At 47.5% G+C, this 21,771-nt stretch overlaps 6 protein-coding genes across 6 annotated transcripts in view; 1 reads left to right on the forward strand and 5 right to left on the reverse strand.

Moving 5' to 3' along the window:
* Positions 1–1,233: 1,233 nt before the first annotated feature.
* LACBIDRAFT_333822 (uncharacterized protein) lies at positions 1,234–7,019 on the reverse strand (the record flags this gene model as incomplete). Its single annotated transcript, XM_001888537.1, has 22 exons — positions 1,234–1,253; positions 1,301–1,312; positions 1,635–2,000; positions 2,059–2,356; positions 2,705–3,162; positions 3,217–3,754; positions 3,804–3,900; positions 3,995–4,146; positions 4,190–4,217; positions 4,275–4,410; positions 4,805–4,857; positions 5,222–5,247; positions 5,306–5,334; positions 5,397–5,423; positions 5,579–5,617; positions 5,672–5,788; positions 5,832–5,963; positions 6,020–6,052; positions 6,100–6,159; positions 6,213–6,255; positions 6,482–6,639; positions 6,815–7,019. The coding sequence occupies 22 exons, from the start codon at positions 7,017–7,019 to the stop codon at positions 1,234–1,236; spliced, it is 3,027 nt and encodes a 1,008-aa protein (XP_001888572.1).
* A 799-nt stretch (positions 7,020–7,818) lies between these two features.
* Positions 7,819–9,304, forward strand: LACBIDRAFT_240391 (uncharacterized protein; the record flags this gene model as incomplete). The annotated part of the gene is made up of 2 exons (XM_001888500.1): positions 7,819–8,264; positions 8,485–9,304. The coding sequence occupies 2 exons, from the start codon at positions 7,819–7,821 to the stop codon at positions 9,302–9,304; spliced, it is 1,266 nt and encodes a 421-aa protein (XP_001888535.1).
* A 1,004-nt stretch (positions 9,305–10,308) lies between these two features.
* LACBIDRAFT_312952 (uncharacterized protein) lies at positions 10,309–12,161 on the reverse strand (the record flags this gene model as incomplete). Its single annotated transcript, XM_001888538.1, has 6 exons — positions 10,309–10,461; positions 10,512–10,901; positions 10,953–11,169; positions 11,219–11,325; positions 11,373–11,579; positions 11,631–12,161. 6 exons carry the CDS (start codon positions 12,159–12,161, stop codon positions 10,309–10,311), a joined length of 1,605 nt encoding a protein of 534 aa, XP_001888573.1.
* Positions 12,162–12,283: 122 nt separating this feature from the next.
* Positions 12,284–12,763, reverse strand: LACBIDRAFT_312953 (uncharacterized protein; the record flags this gene model as incomplete). The annotated part of the gene is made up of 1 exon (XM_001888539.1): positions 12,284–12,763. One exon carries the CDS (start codon positions 12,761–12,763, stop codon positions 12,284–12,286), a length of 480 nt encoding a protein of 159 aa, XP_001888574.1.
* A 161-nt stretch (positions 12,764–12,924) lies between these two features.
* LACBIDRAFT_255111 (uncharacterized protein) lies at positions 12,925–13,545 on the reverse strand (the record flags this gene model as incomplete). The annotated part of the gene is made up of 1 exon (XM_001888540.1): positions 12,925–13,545. A coding segment is annotated over one exon (621 nt), but the record flags the coding sequence as incomplete, so codon positions are not given.
* Positions 13,546–20,986: 7,441 nt separating this feature from the next.
* LACBIDRAFT_333826 (uncharacterized protein) overlaps positions 20,987–21,771 on the reverse strand; it is a gene marked incomplete at both ends in the record, with an annotated part of 1,884 nt that continues 1,099 nt past the window's right edge. Inside the window, one exon of the mRNA XM_001888541.1 lies at positions 20,987–21,709. Within this exon, the coding sequence (XP_001888576.1) occupies positions 20,987–21,709 (723 nt within the window). The remainder of the gene's footprint in view (positions 21,710–21,771) is intronic.

A 21,771-nucleotide genomic window follows, 5' to 3' on the forward strand; every position in this document is an offset into this window, starting at 1 on the left:
ATCGACCTTCCTTCACGTCTTTCGAACGTATACCAATCCAGCCTGAAGGGAAAGATGCCGCTGATATGCCATAGGCGATGAAACGAGTGGACGACCGAGTCTGTGGGTTTGGCAATGGAGAGAAGGGAGGGGCGAGAAAATGCGCAGAAGGTGTATGTGTTTTGAGGTGGTTTTGCACGCATATAGGCACTTGAGATGGGATGGCGATGCTATCAGAAGGGTTGGTCATTCCTTTGCCTCGGTCTCGATGTCGATATCTTTACTCAATCTCCGCACCACGACCCGCCCCTCGTCCCCTACCACAGCTACCAGCCTGGTGCCATCCCCCGACTCGTTCAAGTTAACGCTCACGGACGTTTCTTACAAAAAGTTCACGCACCCACCCATTTTAACTCCCTCTTCATTTCCTCTTGCGCCTCCCCCACCTCGTCTGTGTCATCTTCATATTCAAGCCCGAGTTCGAGGTTCCGCACGTTGCCACCTACACTGTCGACATCAGACGACGGGTTCGCGCTCACGTCTCCTCGGTTCAATCCCTGCCGAGCAGCCATTAGGCCGCTCGTCATCGCCAAGGACAACGGTTCTCCATCAGCTTTCCCGTGACAGCGAATGCCCCATCTTCACGTCCCTCTTGCAACCATTCAAAAATTCAATGGAAAGGCCTATCACACTTTCTCCACCATATTCATCTGCCAGTGGAGAGTCGCTCCACGTCACGGATGAGGGCGAATTCTCACCCTCACCTCCCCCCTCCCCACCACACAAAACCCCTCACGCCCCGAATCAATGTTCGTCCCCCATCGCTCAATCCGCTACTCCAAAGTACTCCCTCTTTCTTCCACTTCCCCGCTTTCCCCTCCACTAGTAAACGGCAAAGTAGAAGGAGCTTCATACCAAATTACCCACCACCACTCATCCCAAAGCTCGTCCGCTTTTCGTCCGCTTCATCCTCCATTGTCTCTTGAACGACAGGTTGGTTATTTACTTTGCAGACATTAGATATGGTGATAAAAACCTTAGTATGTATGGCGAAAGTCTAGGACTGGGAAATTTTCTGCATGTAGAGGAGTCGTTAGGACTCGGGTTTTTCTCGAGTTATAAGCAAGACGTTGTTGGTTTCCATTTTTCTTTCTTTCAAAGATCAGCCTGTGAAACTTCTAAACCTAACCCAGGCTAATTTCAAATGACTGGAATATACATCGAAAAAAAAAGGACACGCATTGCAAGGAAGTCTCAGGACAAAGTCACATATTCTAGGGGATTGACAAACAAATTAACCCGTAGCAAGGTAGAAACTCACTTTTGGGAACAACTGCAAAAAAATGTCATGTAAAAAAGTTCCGCCCTCAAACCAAAGGATGACGGTAGGAACGTGCAAGCTTTCTTTCCAGAACTATTTATTCCGACATAGCAGGGGAATTCTATCCCGGAAAGATCAGTAAAAACAAACATCTCAAAGACCGACAGAAATTTGACAGAAATACTACGGTTAGTGCCGTATGGCTTATTACTGAGAACTCCGTCTGTTTGAAGGATCTCTCCAGCCGCCACTGAATGCCATGTGTTATCAAAACTCGCGCCGGCTAACTTGCAACATCAGAGGCAACACAGTATTCCTTACAATTCTCACTCACCCCAGCCATACTTGGCTGTAAGGCATTTCGAAAAGGAGGGACGAGTCTCCAGTGCCGTCGTGTTATCAGAACCCTTCCGTGAATATGTGAACACTATCGGCTGACCCTCCTTTGAGCCCGGACAATTGTCAGGGAGAAGGGCAATGGCATCGCCATCGTTCAAGGTAACCTCTCCATCCTCGTTTTCAAGCAAGTGAATGTCGTGACCCAAGACCCCTTCTACATGAATAAGACGATCTTTCAAGGAAGCGACTGTGTGAGGTGGCGGAATGGTAAATATGTCGATACGACCCAAAGAAGAGTCGCTCTCGTCAAACAACGTTTTCGAGACAGCTTCGCCATCATCGTCGTAAAGTCGGTAATACACTGGATCATGAGCGTGAGTTTAAAAAACATTTTTTAGAACAAAACCACAAAGGCGCACCATAACGTTGTTCAATCTTCTGTGCAGGCAATTCATTCGAGCCCGCATTACTCGCAGACTTTGGTCTCTTCTCAGCGGCGCCCTTATCAACAACGAAAACTACAGGGTCAACCTCAGATGATCCTGACCCGGAGTTTCCTCTGGGTGTAATACGAGCAGAATCGTCCACAGGCTTCGTTCCTGACAGCGACAGATACAAAGCGCTCTTTTCTGGGCCTTCCACGCCCTCAATCTTGCAGACGTCATCAGCAAGATAGCACATTGTTTGGCGGCGCTTGTGAGGTTTGGCGCGTTTGAGCTGCTTGCCAAACACGAAAAAATCTGCCAACCCTCCCAAGTTCAATCCCAACCCAGGCCAAATTTTGACGACTACCCCGATTCAGCCAAAACCTCAAATCAAGGTAAATTTCTACAAGCTAAAGGAGTTATTACAATGGTAGTGTTAGAAGCAAATCTCGTGAGAATGATGATCTGCATATTTGTTAACGTAGTAAGATTCAAATGCATCAAGTGAATAAGAAAAGTGAAAGTCGAAGGGGAGAACATCCCGCCCGAAAACAGGTAAAAGATGTGCACTACGGAGGAAAGTGTCCAGGTGGAGAATGGAGACGACACGCTGACCATTTCGGTATGTCTCAGGTCGTACCTTCCACATCCCTGTTTCCGGATCGGGTGACGCGCCCACACGTTTGAACCAATCAACGAGCGCACACGGATACGTCTTCCCATCATACTCGAATGAAAAGAGAAGTTTCACGCGGACCACGCTCATCCCCTTCATGCCCGGCTTGTCTTGGTCCTCAACAACTAATGCACAATCGCGCCGTGGGCCGTGCTTGCGCCAAGATGGAGTGGACCGTATACGCTCGGTTCGCATGCCCCGGATGCCTGACTCGTCGCTTGGTGCATAGAAGGTGGCAACGGCAGAGTGGAAGACAGAGACCCTGCCTGTTGGATATGGGCATTGCTGAATGGGTATGTCGGCTGATGAGGTGCCGTCATCTGTGTGGAGTTGGTCATAGAGGAAACGTCGGGTAAGTTCAACAAGTGGAGGGCAGCCGATGTGGTTGGCCAACTCAGCGAGGCGGCGTGGATAAGCTCGTACTAGAAAGTATGGATTAGTGACAGCAAAGTAGTAGAGATTGAAAAAAAACTTACTTCGGGTTCTTGCCAGTGCAACATTCCCAGTCACGTACTCGTCGATGATGCCAGTGTCCTCGTCATCGTCGCCGAGGGGTATGATAGGTTTTGGAGGTGGCAAATGGGAAGGGGGAAGCATCCGACGCTCGACGAAATCCGCGCGCGCTCGAAGGAGCTTGTCCAGCCGTTGATTGGTAAGCAGCATCTGCCCCAACGCTTCGTAGCGGTTTGAACGACGCCAAGGCCGTTTGACAGCGGTAATGTGGCGGGATTCAGTGATCGATGAGCATAGCCCGCCAGGAGCACCAAACTCCTGGATTTGGTGGATGAGGTGGACAAGAGAGTGCTGTCGGGGGAGGTTGAAGCCAGTGGGTCGAACACCGCATGTACGGAAATTTTCACGGTGCGTGTGAAACCTCTCAATGGCCGTTTGGAGCGCGGCGAGTGATTCTTGAGTGATGTCGGCTCGACGGGCAATGGAGCAGGCATCCAAAAATGCGCTGATACACTGCACCATTTCGGGGGGTACATATCCCGAGATGGCTGGAAGGTAAACCTATTTTTGTTTTAAGTGATGGTACAATACCTAACGAAAAAGATTTTACCTTCATGAGAGCCTTTGAGTCATCACCCGTCCACTGCTTGAACCGGCGACCATGCGGAAAGCGGCGAAGTCCTGAAAATAATGGTGCTGCTGCAATACTTGACAGGTTTCAGAGCAATCTCAACAGTGGGAAGGAAGAAGGTAACAACCGGCGGTCAATGTCATCCAAAATCTCATTAGCCCGAGCGGTACCTCTTCAGCGAGGCAGCCGTATGAACAGGTCTCATATGTCTCAGTGGTTTAGACGAGATACGACTGATGGAGCGATCGTTGGAGAAGATCGGGTTGTTTGATTCGAGTGGGCCTCCTTTGGTATATAACCGACAGTATACTGCGCGCGTTAACTATGTGAAATTGACGATTTCTGTGTCAAAGAATAATACGCACTGTCACGGTGGTAGCTAGTGCTTTCCGTCTAAGATATATGATTTATCTTTCAATCAAAAGTGCCAGGACTTGACACAACACTTACCGGCTCAGTTCCTCCCAGACCATCCGGAGAAGCTTGGCAAGCGATATTCTCAGCTTTATACGCTCCGTCGCCAGTGGGCATTGTGAGGTTGTAGGTCGTAATGCAGGTCGAAGCGAAGATTTCTCATGGTCATACGCTGAAGCGCTCAAGCGCTCAACGTTCGACGCCGGCAATTGCCGATGACACACACCTTCTGATTTGGTGCCGTCTCCTTCTTACAGTTTTGGGTTGGTGCCATCTGGCCCTCTCAATCCACGATATGTGGTGAGTTTCCATTCATCTGTCCCTCTTTCTTTTTGTTATCCCCCCTTGCACAGATGGACAGTGGAAGAGCAACAGAAAAAAAAAGGCTGACTACGTCACTACGATGACCACCGCCAGAACACCTCGTCTTCCGTTTTGCCTTACTCATGCCATGCTACCAGATTACACTCCTATCGCCAACGCTACGCTAGCGATCGATAACCTTCGAAACCGACGACTCCCTAAGCCTTGATCGAGGTGGTTACGGTCGGATTTGAGGTACTTACATGAAAGCTGTTTCGTTGCAAGAGATATGGAGAACAAATAAATGTTCTTCTGTCTAGGATGAAATCTATGTATTCTACATTCTAAATTAACAACGCCACGATTTAATTTCTCGCAATGGTCTGTTGAGTCTGATTACACTAGTTGTGCATTATTCACAAACTGGGATAGGCGTGTGGTCCATTCCCGGATCTATAAAAGTGTATCATACTGTCTATCGCTGTTGGAATCGGTTTTCTGGTTTGCTAGCATCCAGGTCAACGTGTAGGTCTGCAAGACCATCGGTATACGATGGTTGTTGCCTTTTCATATATTGTCGGATATGAAGCAGAACCCTACTTGTCAACAGTGTGTGGAGTACGCGTTCCACACTTCACTTGATCAGTTGTTTCGCATGTAGAGGCAGAACATGAACGTACGAGAAAATAACCGCGACATACTCTGGCTGCAGAAATTTAGTGGTTAGTTTGATTCTCCCACAAGGACACAATGTATAGGCTTACAGAGAGTGCGCACACGACTATGACATTGACTATTGAAAGGGCTATTGCTCCTTTAGCACATAATGAATGTGCCGTGCCAACCATCACTTACCAAAAAGGTAGATATACATTATTATCCCTATGTTTGAAGGCAATTTAGATACATCTCTTTCAGTGAAATTCAATATCTAACCTTCGCGATATATGACGTGATGTAGATCAATATTCCCTCCTCGCCGATCTGGAAGGGTGGCTTGTGAGCATACAGAAAACTAAATAATTTATGTCTCTTACAGGCAGCAATTCCAGGAATTATCATCAAGACCAGTATTACTGGGAGACAATTAGTTGCAGATGCCGTACACCAACGTAGAAATGAATGCTTACCAGCTTCGTAAATCATTAATGTAACCCAATCCAAGTACACCATGCGATTTCCGCCGGTGGGAAAGCAACCGACATATTCTGGATATGGCTTTGTACTAACTTGACATGAAGTGTCAGCTGTGGTGGGATGATAATACAATATGACGGATGGTGGACACACATTGCAGGCCGCGAAGGAAGAAATTCGTCACATATATCTCCGCCACAGTCGTGAGCGTAAACAGGGATAACAGAAAGACACCCAGACGTAGATCTCGTTCCCATACTGCCCATGCGCGTAGGGTCAAGATTACTATGAAAAGCCACCATTAGGCACGTCGGATAGTCTAAAATGCAGAGAAGTCGCACCTTCAGACAAAATAAAGCCAAAAATCATCAACCCTATGATACGATGAGCCAAACGACCACGTTTTAAACAGAATGCGTACATCCTCGTATCGTTTCAACAATATGGCAGGTGTATGGGTCGATATCTACCGCCAATTGGTCTTGAAGGGAAGGTAGTGAAATATTGTAAAGAGAGAGGTATCCATGTACTCACGAGTCAGACAGAGAAAAATCGTGTCACAGAAAGGCAAGTATCGCTGAACGATATAAAGCACTTTCATAAACCCCCATGGTGATGACCACACAAACTCAAACTCCATCCCCAACGTCAGTAAGCAGTCGTATACCAACAACATCGCCGCCGCAACTGCGAAGACTCATCGGCTTTATAAGCTTTAAATCGTCCTATGCGGCTTACCATCGAAAGACTGTTTTTCTTTCGTTAGAGGGGAAGGAGGACTTTATGGAGATGTAGATACGCACCGTAGCAAGTCGTTGTGCAGCCACATAATTTATGAGCTCAGCGAGCACCGTCATGTCTGAAATGATGTGGAATCGGAAGCACGAGGGCGGAGAAGGGGTTCTGCTCAGTGCCTTGACATGATATAGCTTATTAGAAGAAGTGGGGACCGGAATTAAAACTGCAAACATTGCTCTGTGTCCATCATTTCTAACGCTGGGAGAAGATCTGTATCAAGGGCCAAGATGCCAATCCCAGACTGAACGTCGTCATTTTCAGTCACGCTACCACCCCTCCACCTTGAAAGTTAATTCTACATAAATTGGATTGTGAATTGGGGAGAAATATGGACTCACTTTCATTGGCAAAAACCGATGCAATGAGAGAAGATGCGCGCCGAAGCCACTGAGCCCATGCACTGGGACCGTCCGGGATCAACTTGTTCAAGGGCGAGCGTATGATAAGGGCCAGAAAGCGGAGAGTGAAAACCGTCCGCGCAAAACCCGAGTCGTGCATGCGCTGCGAGCTGACAGGTGTCTGACCGTTCCATACAATCAACATTTATGTCGCACCTCGTGTCCATCCAGTAATAATTAATTCGAGTGCAGGTTCAGCACTATCTCCTTAGAAAATGACCAGAAAGATGCACAAATTAAAGGTGGGAAGATGGAGGTAGAATCTCAATTGCGGGTTGTCACGGTCTCGGTAACTTTTCTGCAGTTGTGCGTATGTAAGTGCCGGACGTTTGCTGGCGTAAACAGTGAGTTTCCACGCCTTGTGCTTCAACCCCTCCTGAGACAGTTGTTTGATGTATGTCCGTGAGGCAAATGGCGAGAAGTGGCCGCGATGTGCGGTTATGTAGCTTTTGTGTGTCGCACGAACAGGGCTCCCACCGGCAGATTCCGTGACAGAAATGTGGTCGGCACGTGTTTCAATTGATACCGACCACACGTGAGGTTTGAACCTAGTGCTTGACCAACACGACTCCAAGTCTGGCTGCCGTTCCAACCCAAAGCGAGTAAATGCTCACTGTTGTAATTGGGTTGTCTATGTTTTAATTTCCTCCTCCTGCCAGTGAGTAGGTAATATTATTGAAAAAACCGTCAAGCAAACGATGGGCTAAAGCATGAAAGACGAAATGTTGAATTACTCTTTTCGAACAACCAATAGATGGGCTTCGATATAGTTTGATCGATTGTTCAGGCAAAAGACGCCTGTGGGTACCTATCTAAATACTCTTCACAGTACTTGGTGCTAAATTCATTCGGCAGTTGTCTCGCTTTCCAGCCCCACACCGCTCGTACAAACGTCCTGGAGCTGAATCGCGAGACAATACACCCTGAACGAACTTGGGACTACGATGTCGTCGGGTTCTTCTCTTTCACTCTTTGATCAAGAACAATCCATCTACGAAGCCGACCTCGAAACAACGCTCCTAATAGCCCAGCTTGCACAGCAAGACCTCGAAGAACTCACCTCCGCGTGTAAGGGTAAAGGCCGGGCTGACAAGCCGCGCTCGGACCATGAGATAGCCCTTGAAATTCAGAATGAACAACTGAATGAGTGGCGCACGTTTCTCGAGGACGCTAAACTGGCCAGAAGCATCGGTGCTGCTCTTCAAACGGATCAGAATACTTTGAATGCTTTTTCTATTATGGAGGAAGCAGCTGTGGAAGACCATCGTGTCGCGGAGATTTTGTCGCAGGGCGGTGATTTGCCTGAGCCCACTCCGACGCAGAAATTGCTTGAGGATCCAGCGCTTTTTGTTGAAACTCCACCTTCCCAGTATGTATTATCCCGTCGTTGGTCAGCCTGACGCTCATTTTAGTGTTTCCAGCACTGTAGGAGCGACGCCAAACCAAGTCGATAGGCAAGATAGCACACATAAAGGGATAGGCGAAGCGGCGATCACCCCGTCAAGGAACATCTCCCAAACCCCAGCTGCTGGCCCCAGCATTGATCGGCACAAAAGGTTGAGGATATTTTTCATCCTCTAGTTCATCTTAACGCTCATGCTTCTTCCCAGGGTCGCCTGCACGGTCTGTAACGACTACATCCGCTTTCAAGAGTGCTTGCACACATCCTGCGACCACCACTACTGCAGAGATTGTATTATTTCCTTGGTCGAAGCTTTTACACGGGACGAATCCCTCTTTCCGCTCCGATGCTGTCAACAACCCATTCCACCCGAACAAGCCTCCACCTTCCTCAATGCTCGTCTTCGTTCTCTCTTTGACGTCAAGCTACGTGAATTCGGCACGCCCGCGCAAACTCGTGTCTACTGCGTCCTCCCAACCTGCTCCGCCTTCCTCGGATCATCAGAGGCCGTTGCAGCATTCACCGCCATCCGTTGCCCGCAATGCCAAAGCCTGACTTGCTCCTCATGTAAGCAAGCCGGGCACGACGCAGGAGACTGTAGCGAGAACGCCACAGTCAAAGAGCTCAAGGCACTCGCACTAGCCGAGCACTGGCAGACTTGCCCAGGGTGCCATGCGATCGTTGAACTGCAGCACGGGTGCTACCACATGACGTGCAGGTGCCATACACAGTTTTGTTACCTCTGCGCTGTGCCGTGGAAGAACTGCGGATGCGATCAGTGGGATGATCGGAGGTTGCTGGTGGCTGCTGAGCAGAGAGTGGAGAATGAGGTGGGGGTAGCTGTCAGGGTAGAGCAACCGCTCTTGTTCCGGGAGCTGGTGCAGCAGAGGGCTCGGACGTTGCATGAGAATCATGAATGTGTCAGTCATGTTTGGGATGACTGCCCTAGAGGAACGTGTGGGGAATGCGGAATTTATTATCACTACTTTTTGAAGGTATGTTGCATCCTCCTTGACGCCGCCGGATAGTTGTTGATTTTCGCCCGTTATTCTAGATCTGTAGGAACTGTTCTCGTGTTGCATGCAAACGTTGCACTCGGAATCGTCTCTAAAGCTATAGTACCCTTATCACGGAAAGGAGCTGCTGGCTATACATAATCATTTCCCTCTGCTATCAATATGACGTTTCCGGTCTCATGAACGACCTAATGACTGCGTATAGTCGGGATGTGCAGGTATTTGGATTTTCCGTTGACGTAGCTTCAACATGATACCGTGCATCCTAGAAATTTTATTATAGTCTAGCCAATGCAATTTTATATACCCTTCCAAATTTTGAGAATTTTTGGACGATGTCCGAGGCTCCAACAGCGTTGCCGACCTGAGGAACAAGCTCAATGTGACATTTGGTTCTCAAAATCGATTTTGACGACTTCCACTCATCCTGGTTGCCTGAAATTTGAAAGGTATGCTTGGTGTTGATATTAGACAGTGCCTATGGAAGAAAAACTGGGAGTAAGCCTAGTACAGCAAGTGTTCAACTTGGCGGCCAAAACCTTCCAAAATCTCACTCTTTGGATTCTCACATTTCGTACGCCTCATGAATCCCATCAAAACTTGAGCAATATTTTATATACTAACTAAATAAACATGTGTGAATTTTTTGAAAAGAGCAGGAGCAAGGGAATGACACAGAAAGTGAAATGATCTGCATATCCTGATCCATACGCACATGACTGTGTATAGTACTAGATAAAAGCGACAACGACGACGGGATAGGATAGATACATCATAATTGAAAGCATTGATTCAAAAACCGACAATACTGCAAGTAAGCCACGAAACATTGCATGGACTAAATAACATGACAACGATACAGCAGGGGAGGCAGGAGGAACGCATGTACGAGAAACATAGACCTCATCAGCATAAGTATATCAAACCGCATAGTAAGACAATCATAAAAAGAGTCTAGGGAGGGGCGGGGAGTCGCATATTCATAGGTTAAAACTTGATGCGATGAGAAACCAGAATCAGTACCGTCCCCTAGCAAGCACGCGATACAACGCATTAGCCTCTTCAAGCCTTGCATTCCTCAAGCTAAAATGCGCCATCTCAGCAGAGTCCGTGTCAGCCGCCGGGTCAACTATCGATAGCTTCGTCAACGAGTTGTAGAACCTGCATAGCTAACACACATCGTCAATCATTAATCGAAAAAAGGAAAAAGGAAACACACATTCTGAACCCCCTTCGCAAATCGATCATCACTAATCAACCCCTCCCTCTCCTCCCGCTCCGCACAATCCAACCAATTAATAGCCTCATGCACGAACCTCCCCAACACCTCGACCCTCACCAGTTCCGCAACACTCCCATAACCCGGAACACTAACCCTCGTCGAATCCCTCAACAGCCTTCCAAGCAAATCAAACGTCGCAAGGGTCGGCGGCAAAAAGGGGAGAACGTCCAGAAAGGGAAGGGGGTTGTTGTGTTCGGGGTTAGAGCTCGTTAAGAGGCCGACGAAGAGCGGGTGGGCGATGGTGGGGTTGTATGCGGCTATGGGCGTTAGGTCGAGGGAGGCTACGAGGCGGGAGGAGGCGACTTCTGGGATGATGGGTGCCAGGATCTGTGTAGGGGTGAGTACGTGATGTGTTAAGTGAATGACGAGCGTACGTACGCGTTGTTCGGAAAGTGTGAGTACGCGTTCTCGAGAAGCGAGAAGGAGCTTGATGGCGTGTACGAGCCGTTCGTTGCCCCTGTCTTCTTCTAGCGTGATGGGAGATCGGAGAGCAGCGTATTCGGGTGAGACGACGCGTGGTTTAATTTGTTCGTTGAGATCGGAGGAGGCCGATTGCCTGCGTTTATTTTGAAAATAAGAATATGTCGAGTCGTCTCTGTGCGATGGGGTGAGATTGGTTGTCGAGAGATGGGAAGGGAACGTACAGGTCAGAAATAGTGCTACAGAGTTCGTCATCAAGCACGAGATTAATTGCTCTAAGTTTGGTTGGCAATGGGGAGCGTGCCAGCGTGCTTGGGGAATAAGGACCAATCTGGTGTGTGTGAGATGGGCATCTCGTAAGAAATGTTGGACACTGACATCGTTACCATCTCCTTTTAAAATCTTCCACAACACCCAGACCAACTGCTCGTTCGGACTAACACTGCCGTCAGTGGAGATTTTGACGGCCTTTTCCCTCTCCTTGAGATAGGCAACGAATAAGGCAGACTTGAAAGGGTTGACGGCGATAGGATGTGGTGCATATAATGAATACAGAATGAAAGAAACCAGAATTCGGTTCGCAAGCTGATGAATTTGGTCAGTCGAGCGCTAAACAAGCGCCACGGGGCGACTAACCTCAGCAGTGGTATTTGAATCTAAAAGAGGCAACAACGCGTCAAGAGCCAGCTGAAATCGCGATGTGGGTTGTACGAGCTGATTAAAGGCCATCGCTGCGGTTGAACAGGGGAGAGAGTACGCCCTGGTGAGCAGATGGCCGACTGAAGCTCGGATGGAATCGCCGGTGTCCAGTGGCTGAGAGGAGGTCGTCGTCACTGGCGAAAGGAAGGTTTGCATCCTAGCCAAAGAAGAGTTGTTTGAGCCAGAATGGTGGCCTTGAGGTGGTGTAGTGAGTTTGTTGAGGTTGACGAGGTGACTCCTCGTCGCCGTCGAGAACAGCGTGCTGCACAATCGATAATTTACATAATTTACAACCACGTGGTCACTAGGGTATAATTTCTCGAGTTCACCCCAGAAGCTCTCTCGCAGCCTTGCATTCCAATTCCTAAAGAAGCGCGGTTTACACGCATATGCGCGTAGTGTGTCTGCGAATTCCAAGATATCAGCCTGTACGAGCGTGTTTGGAGCCTGATTGAAAACGGGCAACATGCAGCGGTGGCATTAATGAGTCTGTTGCACAAAGAAAGGAGTAAAGTGTGTATATAAGTATGTGGGGCAAGCAGATGACGAACCTAGCAACGCGGTGTTAACCGCCAACCAGGGCATCCACCTCACGACTCAAACTTGACCCTCCTCTGGACACCGTCCAAGTCCTCATCTTCAGACTTCACCTCCTCATCCTCCTCCTCCGAGTTCGCCTTCTTCCGCTCAGCGACCACATACACAATGACAATAGACACCACTCGGCCCATGATCCCTAACAAACCACCAGTGATAATCGCTACACCAAGAAACACATAGATCGGGTAAAGTGCTTCAAGGAGGTACGCAGCAGCATGATATGGCGTCGTAATGAAGAGGGTGACGACGAGCTCGAGGAAGGTCGTTACGGGTGCGATGACGTATAGAGCGGCGCCGATGAGGCGGGAGAAACGCGACCCGAATTTGAGTGCTTGGACAAGGAACGCAAAGGCGGACTCGAGTTGAGGTAAGAAGCGGTCGAATGGCGTTTGGTCAGAGACGATTTGTGTGCTGGTGGGTAAGGCTGACGCCGTTGATAGGACCGTTGCCGACGACATGGAGGAGGCCATGATAAGGGTTGGGAAGAGGAAGTGTTTGCGTCATTCGTTGAGAACAAACAACGGAGGGGCGCTTCTGCCTCTGATCCCATCAGCTCACTTCGTCTGCTGCTCTACGGACCAAGAAAAAAACCAAACAAAATAATTTATTTACTTCTTCTTCTCCTTCTATCCTAATAAGCAGCAGATTTCGCACAAGACCCTTTACAAACCAGCATCGTCGCCCCACACCCATAGCAAAAATTCGTCCCGCACTTGCACACCATACTATTACACCCCCAAACCCTCTGAATAACCGCCATACACTTCGGACATGTCTGCCACCCCACCCTCTTCGCCATCTCCCTCACCTCCAAGCACCCTTTATCCTGCGGGCAGTCTTTACCCACATGCGCGGTCCCACGACAAATCCCACACGCTTGCGCGTGACATTTCTGACACGTCATTTCCCTCGTTGACGAGCTGGGGAGGGATCCCATGAATGTGGAACACCGTGTCTTTGGGCAGTACACGCGCCGAGTCGCGGGTGTGTTGTACTCGATTATTTTTAGGGAGAAGAGGTCGCGAAGGTCGTCGCTTTCGAGATGACTTCGGAGAGAGGTTGCTGTGATGGGTTTCTTGCAACATTTTATGGGGAAGAGCGATTCGTCCTTCGTGCATGCTTTGACTAGCGAGGTGACGCAGGTCCTGCAGTAATAGTGCTGACAGGGAGCGCGCAGGACCTCTTCGGGCTTAAATGAATCGGTGCAGCAGACGCATTCAAATCTACGAACAACGTCAACGCTTCCGTTCACGAGGACAAAAATTGAAAGCAAACCTTTTAGCACCCATCGTGCCCCTGCCTTTCCCTGCCATCCACACAAGAGGTAGGGACGTCAAAATCAGAAAGAAACAACAAACTTTTATCGTCATCTGAAACGAACCAGAAATCAGCCCAGCGTCATCGTCCCTTCTTCTCGAATTCAAAAAAAAAAACAATCACAATCTGAGTCAAGACATAAGATGCCGTGAAACGCACTCACCCCACTCCATCCGCCGAGACCAACTTCTCAAACCCAGGCTCCCCAACAATCCTCTGACACCTCGTCAACCACGGCGCATCCAAATTCGCAGAGACAGCCAACGCAACCCTCCGATCGTCCTTCTGCGCCTGTTCCTTCACCGCCATTGCAATCAATTTCGCTCGCGCCCCAGACGCAACAACCATTAAGTTCGTGCACAGCCCTTCCGTCAATGCATCGTCTTTCTTAAACCCGAACACGAGCTCCAAATCCTCTAACAACCTCTTCCGATTTTGCTTACTTTCTGGAAGACGCCGGTGAGTCGCCCTTTGGATGTCATCGACTGTGAAGTAGATGTATTGGAGGGAGGTGTCGATGTCGAGACACGATGCGTCGAGGTTCGAGAGGAGGGGTGACATTGTTCGCTGAAGAAATAGTTGTTGGAAGGTGATTGCGAGTCTTGGTGGGGAATTATCGCTTGAGACTCTTCGGAGAGACGCGAGCTGGGGCAAAATCTATAAATAGAATCATGATCTTCATCGTTGGAAAACTTGCATGGGCTGCAGAACGAACTCTTAATTTTGAAAAAATTCCTGCCTTACGAAACGGAAAAATCCCTAGCGGCGTAATGTGAAGTCTTATCTTGGTCCATAATGATATGGGTGTCCATGCAGACCTTTCAACATCTTACTAGTAGTATCCCACCAATATCCCACACGACGTCAAGGCTTAGGGAGTCGCAAATTTCGAAGGTCATCGTTCGCTGGCGTAGCGTTTGCGGTAGGAGCATAATCTGGCAGCATGGCGTGAGTCAGGCAAAACGGAAAACGAGGTGTCCTGGCGGTGGTCATCGTAGTGACGTAGTTGGCTTTACTTTTCTGTTTGTCGTCCACTGCATGTCTATCTGCGCAAGGGGATAACGAAAAAAAAAACTAACCACATGTCGTGGATTGAGAGGGCCAGATGGCACCAAACCAAAACTGTAAGGAGGAAGAAAGAGATGAGTGTCGTCGGCTATCGCCGGTGTTGAGCGCTTCAGCCTGTGACTGCGAGGCACCATGAGAAAACTTCGTTCCAACCAGCATTGCGACTCACAACCTCACGATGCACACCGGCGACGGAGCGCATAAAGATGACAATATCAATATCGCTGGCCAAGCGTCTCTGGATGGTCAGGGAGGAACTGAGCCGGTAAGTGTTGTCACTTGTGTCAGTCCATGCACTTTTGATTTGATACCATAAATTACATATCTCAGACGAAAAGCGCTAGCGAACACCGTAATAGTGCGTATTTTTCGTCATATATATCTTCTATTTCACATAATGCGCGCAGTATACTATCGGTTATACACCAGTCACAAAGGAGGCCCACTCAAATCAAACAACCCGATCTTCTCCAATTATCGCTCCATCAGTCGTATCTCCTCTAAATCAGTGAGGCCCCCTCATACGGCCGCCTCGCTGAAGAGGTACGTCTGCAAGGTTGAGGGCGTGGAAGGCCCGGAAAAGGTTGCTTTGTATCTGTCGCTGTCAGAAACGAAGCCTGTGGATGACTCTGCTCGCCTAGCGCTCAGAGGGAACTCTGGCCCAGGATCATCTCAGATTGACCCTGTAGTTTTCGTTGTTAATAAGGGCGCCGCCGAGAAGAGACCAAAGTCTGTGAGTAATGCAGGCTCGAATGAATTGCCTGCACAGAAGATTGAACAACGTTATGGTGCGCCTTTATGCTTTTGTTCTCAAAAATGTTCAAACTCTGATGCTCACCAGTGTATTACCGACTTTACGACGACAATGGCGAAGTTGTGTCGAAAACGTCGTTTGACGAGAGCGATTCTTCTTTGGGTTGCATTGACATTCCGCCACCTCACACAGTCGCTTCCTTAAAAGATCGTCTCATTCATGCAGAAGGGGTCTTTGGTCACGACGTTCAGTTGCTTGAAAACGAGGATGGAGAGGTTACCTTGAACGATGGCGATGCCATCGCCCTTCTCACTGACAATTGTCCAGGCTTGAAGGAGGGTCAGCCGATAGTGTTCACATATTCACGGAACGGTTCTGATAAAACGACGGCACCGGAGACTCGTCCTTCCTTTTCGAAATGCCTTACAGTTAGGTATGACTGGGGTGAGTAAGAATTGTAAGGAATACTGTGTTGCCTCTCATCATGTTGGTTAGATGGCGGGAAACATGGTGCCGCGTGGCATTCAGTGGCGGCTGGAGAGATCCTTCAAACAGACGGAGTTGTCAAAAATAAGCTATATGGCAAGGCTCACCATGGTATTTTTGTCGGTCTTTGAGATATTAGTTTTTACTAATCTTTCCGGGATAGAATGCCCTTGCTATGTGGGAATAAATAGTTCTGGAAAGAAAGCTTGTACGTTCCCATTGCTCCCTTAGTTTACATAAGGGCGGGATTTTCTTACATTTGTTTTGCAGTTGTTCACTACAGTGAGTTCCTACCTTGGCTACTGATTAATTCGCTTGTCAATGTAGCCCCTAGAGGTCGTGACTTTATCCTGAGACTTCCTTGCAATTCGTGTTCTTTTTTTCTCGATGTATATTCCAGTCTTTTGAAATTAGCCTGGGTTAGGTTCGAAAGTTCCACAGGCTGATCTTTATAAGAAAGGCAAATGGCGCCTGTGAGGTAAAAGAGCAACAACGTCTGGCTTATAACTCGAGGAACCCGAGTCCTAATGACTCCTCTACATACTATACACCGAGATGTGATTCCACATATTCCCCGGGGCAAGACGTGGAATGCAGCGAATATTGCGTAGCACGACTGCGCGCTCCGCAACCCTCCTCCCGGGCCTCCCGCTTCACTTGCCCGGAGCGCGTACCCGGCGTCTAACGTCGACAGTGTAGGTGGCAACGTGCCGAACCTCGAACTCGGGTTTGAATATGAAGATGAGACAGACGAGGTGGGGGAGGCGCAAGAACGAAATGAAGAGGGAGCACATATGTTAGTCATCATGCATCATGTCCCGTACCTAATGTAGTAACTGGATGTGACAACCACTCATGTAACATGAGCCCAGCCGGACCGGCCGGTTTTCTAAACTGTCTCTTAGTGATTGGTACAGCCGTGATCGTTACAATCACCCATCAGCTTGAGGCAGCCGTACTTCTCCCTGACAGCGACTCCTGCGGAGCATGCACATCATTGTCCGACGGCGCAAATTGCGGCCCACCTTGGGCAAAATGCAGAGCACCTTGTAAATATATTATAAAGATTTAACATAATAATAGGGCCACAGAAGCCACTCAAACACCATGAGGACTGTCATGGGGAGGATGCATATCATCGTCTGCCAGCTCAAATTGTGGGGCACCTTGTAAATGTACTACAATGCTTCCACATAACAATAAGGTTGCAGAAGTCAGTTAAACACCATGAATGTGACCCATTGCAGACCTACATGTACTTTTAACAATTCTTTTGGAACCCAAGCAGCCTCCATTAACTATTGTATATATTATGGGTCCCACAAATACAGCTGAATGTGATACACCAGCAGAGGACCTTCCAATAAAAACACATTACGGTCCGCAAAATTTAATAATGAGTTTCAACCCATGTAGAAACCACCTTTAAAAAGCTTGGAAAAGCATGATTCCAACAAGCTATGCCCGATGATAAGTTGTTTGGGGAAGAGAGAAGTCTTGATGGTTTTATTGTAAAATATAGCATTTCACACATTGTTTGAGCTCCACAAAATGTAATAATGAGCTTCAACCCATATAAGAACCACCTTTGAAAAGCTTGGAAAAGCACGATTCCAACAAGCTAGGCCCGATGATAAGTTGTTCAGAAGGAAAAAAAAGTTTTGATGATTTTCATTGCAATGCCATAATGCAGTCAAGATTTGATAGAGATTATTGACGTAAAACACCTTTTCCTATGTTTGTCTATGAAAACAAAACATCTCTCAAAGATTTTTACATAGTAATTAACATGGCAGCTATGTCTATCAACTGGCTGGTTTGGAGGTTATATGGCTTGAAATTGGGTGAGTGCGTTGCTATTCATCGGGATGCAGGGTCTGTTTGCATCCAGTGGAGGGTCTGTGCACCAGGCGCATCACCTCAATTTGGAAATGACCCAGGCACAGATTTCAACTTTGATGGGTCCCTGCCCAGGAACAAGCAGGATAACCGGACCATCCCTGTTGCGGCAATGCCTTTTCACAATATGTGGCCCTGCATGATGAATACTTGGTTAGCTCTGGTTATCAGCAACAGAGCTCATATTGTCTGAAGGACCATTAGATTTGTGGTGTTTTAGGAGGTAATGTGCAGTGCTTAGCTTGGCAGAGGATAAAAATTTGGCAGAGGTTGATGGCAGGTTGGTTCTGCAGAGTGTGATAAAAGAATTACATCACTGGCAGAGAAATGTTTGTTGGTGGGTTGCCCTTGCGGTGTACTTAATTACCTACATGTCTGAAGCTCATTCAGATAGGCCATTATATTTGTGAAGGCAATGTGTGGTGGCTGGTCCTATTGGATATTATAAAAAGAAATTACATCACCGGTGGGGTAATATTTGCGGAAGGATTGCCCTGCTGGTGTAGTTAAATATCTTTTTGAAGTCAATGTGTGAAACTCATTGTAACAGGCCATTATACAAATTTTGCTATGTTTGTGGAGGCAATGTGTGGTGACTGCTCCCACATGGTGGTCCATCAGAGTATTGTAAAAAGAATTACATCATTGACAGAGCAATATTTGCAGAAGGATTGCCCTGCCAATGAACTTAATTTATTCTATTATAAAATTTTTGTTATGTTTTCGGAGGCAATGTGCAGTAGGCTGGTCCCGCATGGTGGTCCGGCGGAGCATCACAAAAAAAATTACATCACCAACGGAGTAATATTTGCCAAAGGATTGCCCTGCTGATGTACTTAAATAGCTTTGTGTTTTTGTGGTACTCCACTTTTAATGCCTCAAAAAGAAAAGCACTACTCCGACAGAGTCATTAAAAAAAATACATTGAATCATTTTGCACTTCTCTGCCAGAGTCTTTTTTTAAAAACAGCACTTCTTCGATGGAGCTTCATGATATATATATATATTGCTCTAGACCTCCAGCAGAGCTATTAAAAAGAAGGAATTTCATTTTTATATCGAAGTCACAAAAGAAATTTCCATTGCTCTACCTAAGCATTTCATTTTTCTTTTATGCTACCAGCAGATACTCTCCTCATTGATTGAAACACTTGGTTATCATTTTCATTAGTTCCCTTTAATATACATTGCTCTGCCGGAGTTGTCATTAAAAATATTGCATTGCTCCGCCGGCATTGTCAAAAAAATATTGCATTGCTCCGCCGGAGTTGTTAAAAAAAATATTGCATTGCTCCGCCGGCGTTGTCAAAAAAATATTGCATTGCTCCGCCGGAGTTGTTAAAAAAAATATTGCATTGCTCCGCCGGAGTTGTTAAAAAAAATATTGCATTGCTCCGCCGGCATTGTCAAAAAATATTGCATTGCTCCGCCGGACTTGTTAAAAAAAAAAATGCATTGCTCCGCCAGCGTTGTCAAAAAATATTGCATTGCTCCGCCGGAGTTGTTAAAAAAAATATTGCATTGCTCCACTGGAGTCATTATAAAATATTGCATTGCTCTGCTGGGGTTGTCTTTAAGAAATATTGCATTACTCCACCCAGGTCTTAAATACCTTTGCAGATTGAATGTGTGGAGCCTCTTCTGACAGATCAATCCAGTATTTGTCATTTACGCAGAGGCAATGTGTGGTGTTTAGTCCAGTGGAGGGTCTTACAGAAATTTCATGTCACTGGTGGAGTGGTCCGGCGGAGTATCATAAAAAAATTACATCACCAGTGGTGAAACATTTGCCTCACTGGTTGAACTAAACACTTTTGGCAAAGGAAATGCATGAAGCCTCTCCTGACAGAACATTATAAAAATGTTATCATTTCTTTTGGAGGCAATGTGCAGTGCTTAGTAGCTCCAATCAAATCATAGCAAACAACATACATAGATTGACAATATTATGCATGATTTGTATGAGCCAGGCTTGTAATTCTAAGTGTTCATTATGATCATCACCGCCGGTGCAATATTTAGCCCCGGTGGAGGGCAGCTCTGCAGGAGGATATGGCAGTCAAGGTACACCCGGCTACTCCAATCATATGGGGCATTGTTGCTGACGGCCAGCCCATGGTTACTGGGTGATTGTACAGGGTCTGGCCGCCCCTTCCATATTGGGGCCCCACCATCAAACCGGCCGGGCCGGCTGGGCCCTTACCACATGGTTGTTTGTCAGGGCCGGTGGCCCATCACTATTGGGCCATGATGACTAACATAACTGGAGGGAGTTAGTATGGGTGGGTGTGGGAATTTGTAAGAAACGTCCGTAAGCATTAACTTGAACGAGTCGGGAGATGGCACCAGGCTGGTAGCTGTGGTAGGGGACGAGGGGCGGGTCGTGGTGCGGAGAGGCGAAGGCCATTTTGAGTAAAGATATTGTCGTCAAGACCGAGGCAAAGGTATGAGCAACCCTTCTGATAGCATCGCCATCCCATCTCAAGTGCCTATATGCATGCAAAACCACCTCAAAACGCATACACCTTCTGCGCATTCTCTCTCCCCTCCCTTCTCTCCATTGCCAAACCCACAAACTTTGTCGGAAAAACCCGGGAAGCCTTATAAGGCAGGTAAGGCACGTAATCACCTGAACGAATTATAATCCAATTATAATCAAGGAGAAATGTACTATAATACAAGACGTGACCATTTTAACACAAAGGGACAATTGTAAGGTACCACTCAATTGTAAATGAAACAAAAATTTGTAGTGAGCTTGTAGCTCAATTGTAATGTGCGATTTTCTTACTAGTCGATCTGCGGATTTGTAGTTGTGTTGTTACTTTGTACTGTTGAACAATTGTTATTAGAGGGAATCAAACTCTGAACCTATTGATTACTTACTTTGTTATGACGTGCTTACTGACTTGGCTATAGTTACCACTTGGTTATGGGGGCATATTTAGCAATAATATCTAGCTTAATTTGTCATGACGAGCGCTAGGCTCACAATACAGTTGATACAGAGCGCTGTTCTCGCTCCTCGTAAACTTAGCTAGATAGGTGAAAGAACAGTAATAAGTAAAAAAGTCGGTCCATAATGCAATAAACAAGTGAATCCAGTCAATTGCAGTAGCTAGACATTGATACAACGCAGATGTAGTAGCTCAGCATGCTCAATCGCCGTTCAACGGCTGCTCGTCGACGATGCCCTCACAATGCTGGACCCAGCTACTTCGCATTTGCCTTCGATTTTGCACCACGCGTCTGCCGACTTGGACGAGCGAGCGCTGCATCCGGCACCTGAATCAGCATCAACTTGAACAACCGAAACCTGTTTTGGGTGTCGACCATGGGGAGCTTTAGCGGGTGGCGCAGGCACATCAGCAACAGCCTTGGAGGTTGAGGGAACTGGTGTGGGGACTCGACAACGTCCATGGGGTGGATTGATTGATTGGGAGATGGGCGCGACAGGAGCAGGGGTGTGCGCTTCCACGTTTGGATGCAAATCCGGTGCCCATTCCACATCTGAGTGGGCGTTCACGCACTCTACATCGGTTGGAAGGGTCTGGGGGAGTGGGAGCGAGCTAGAATTTTTCGAAGTGGGAGCTGAAGAAGTATCGGCTCCCATACACAGTCCACAGAACATGGAATCGAGACCTGGGTTTTCATCAGCATCAACCTGGACACATGGTGCTTCTTCTTCTTCGTCCTGTGAGTCGGGAGTGAGGAGGAATTGTGGAAAAACTTGCATGTTCCAGTATTGCAGGAGCTTTCGAACGGTTGGCGCATCCTGATTTTTGATCAAAAGCTTTTTGTAAGCTTCTGCCTCACTTGCATAGTTGATTCCTGTAAGTTTTCCGACGCCATGCTTGTTCAGCTCAGGATCACCTCTGAGAAGAAAACGAATCTAATAATTTTGTTAGCCAGAGGACTTATATGCCTAATGAAGAGCTGTGAAGCGTACGATGA

This window comes from Laccaria bicolor, genomic scaffold, assembly GCF_000143565.1.
Source record: "Laccaria bicolor S238N-H82 LACBIscaffold_56 genomic scaffold, whole genome shotgun sequence".
NCBI classification, from domain to species: Eukaryota; Fungi; Basidiomycota; class Agaricomycetes; order Agaricales; family Hydnangiaceae; genus Laccaria; species Laccaria bicolor.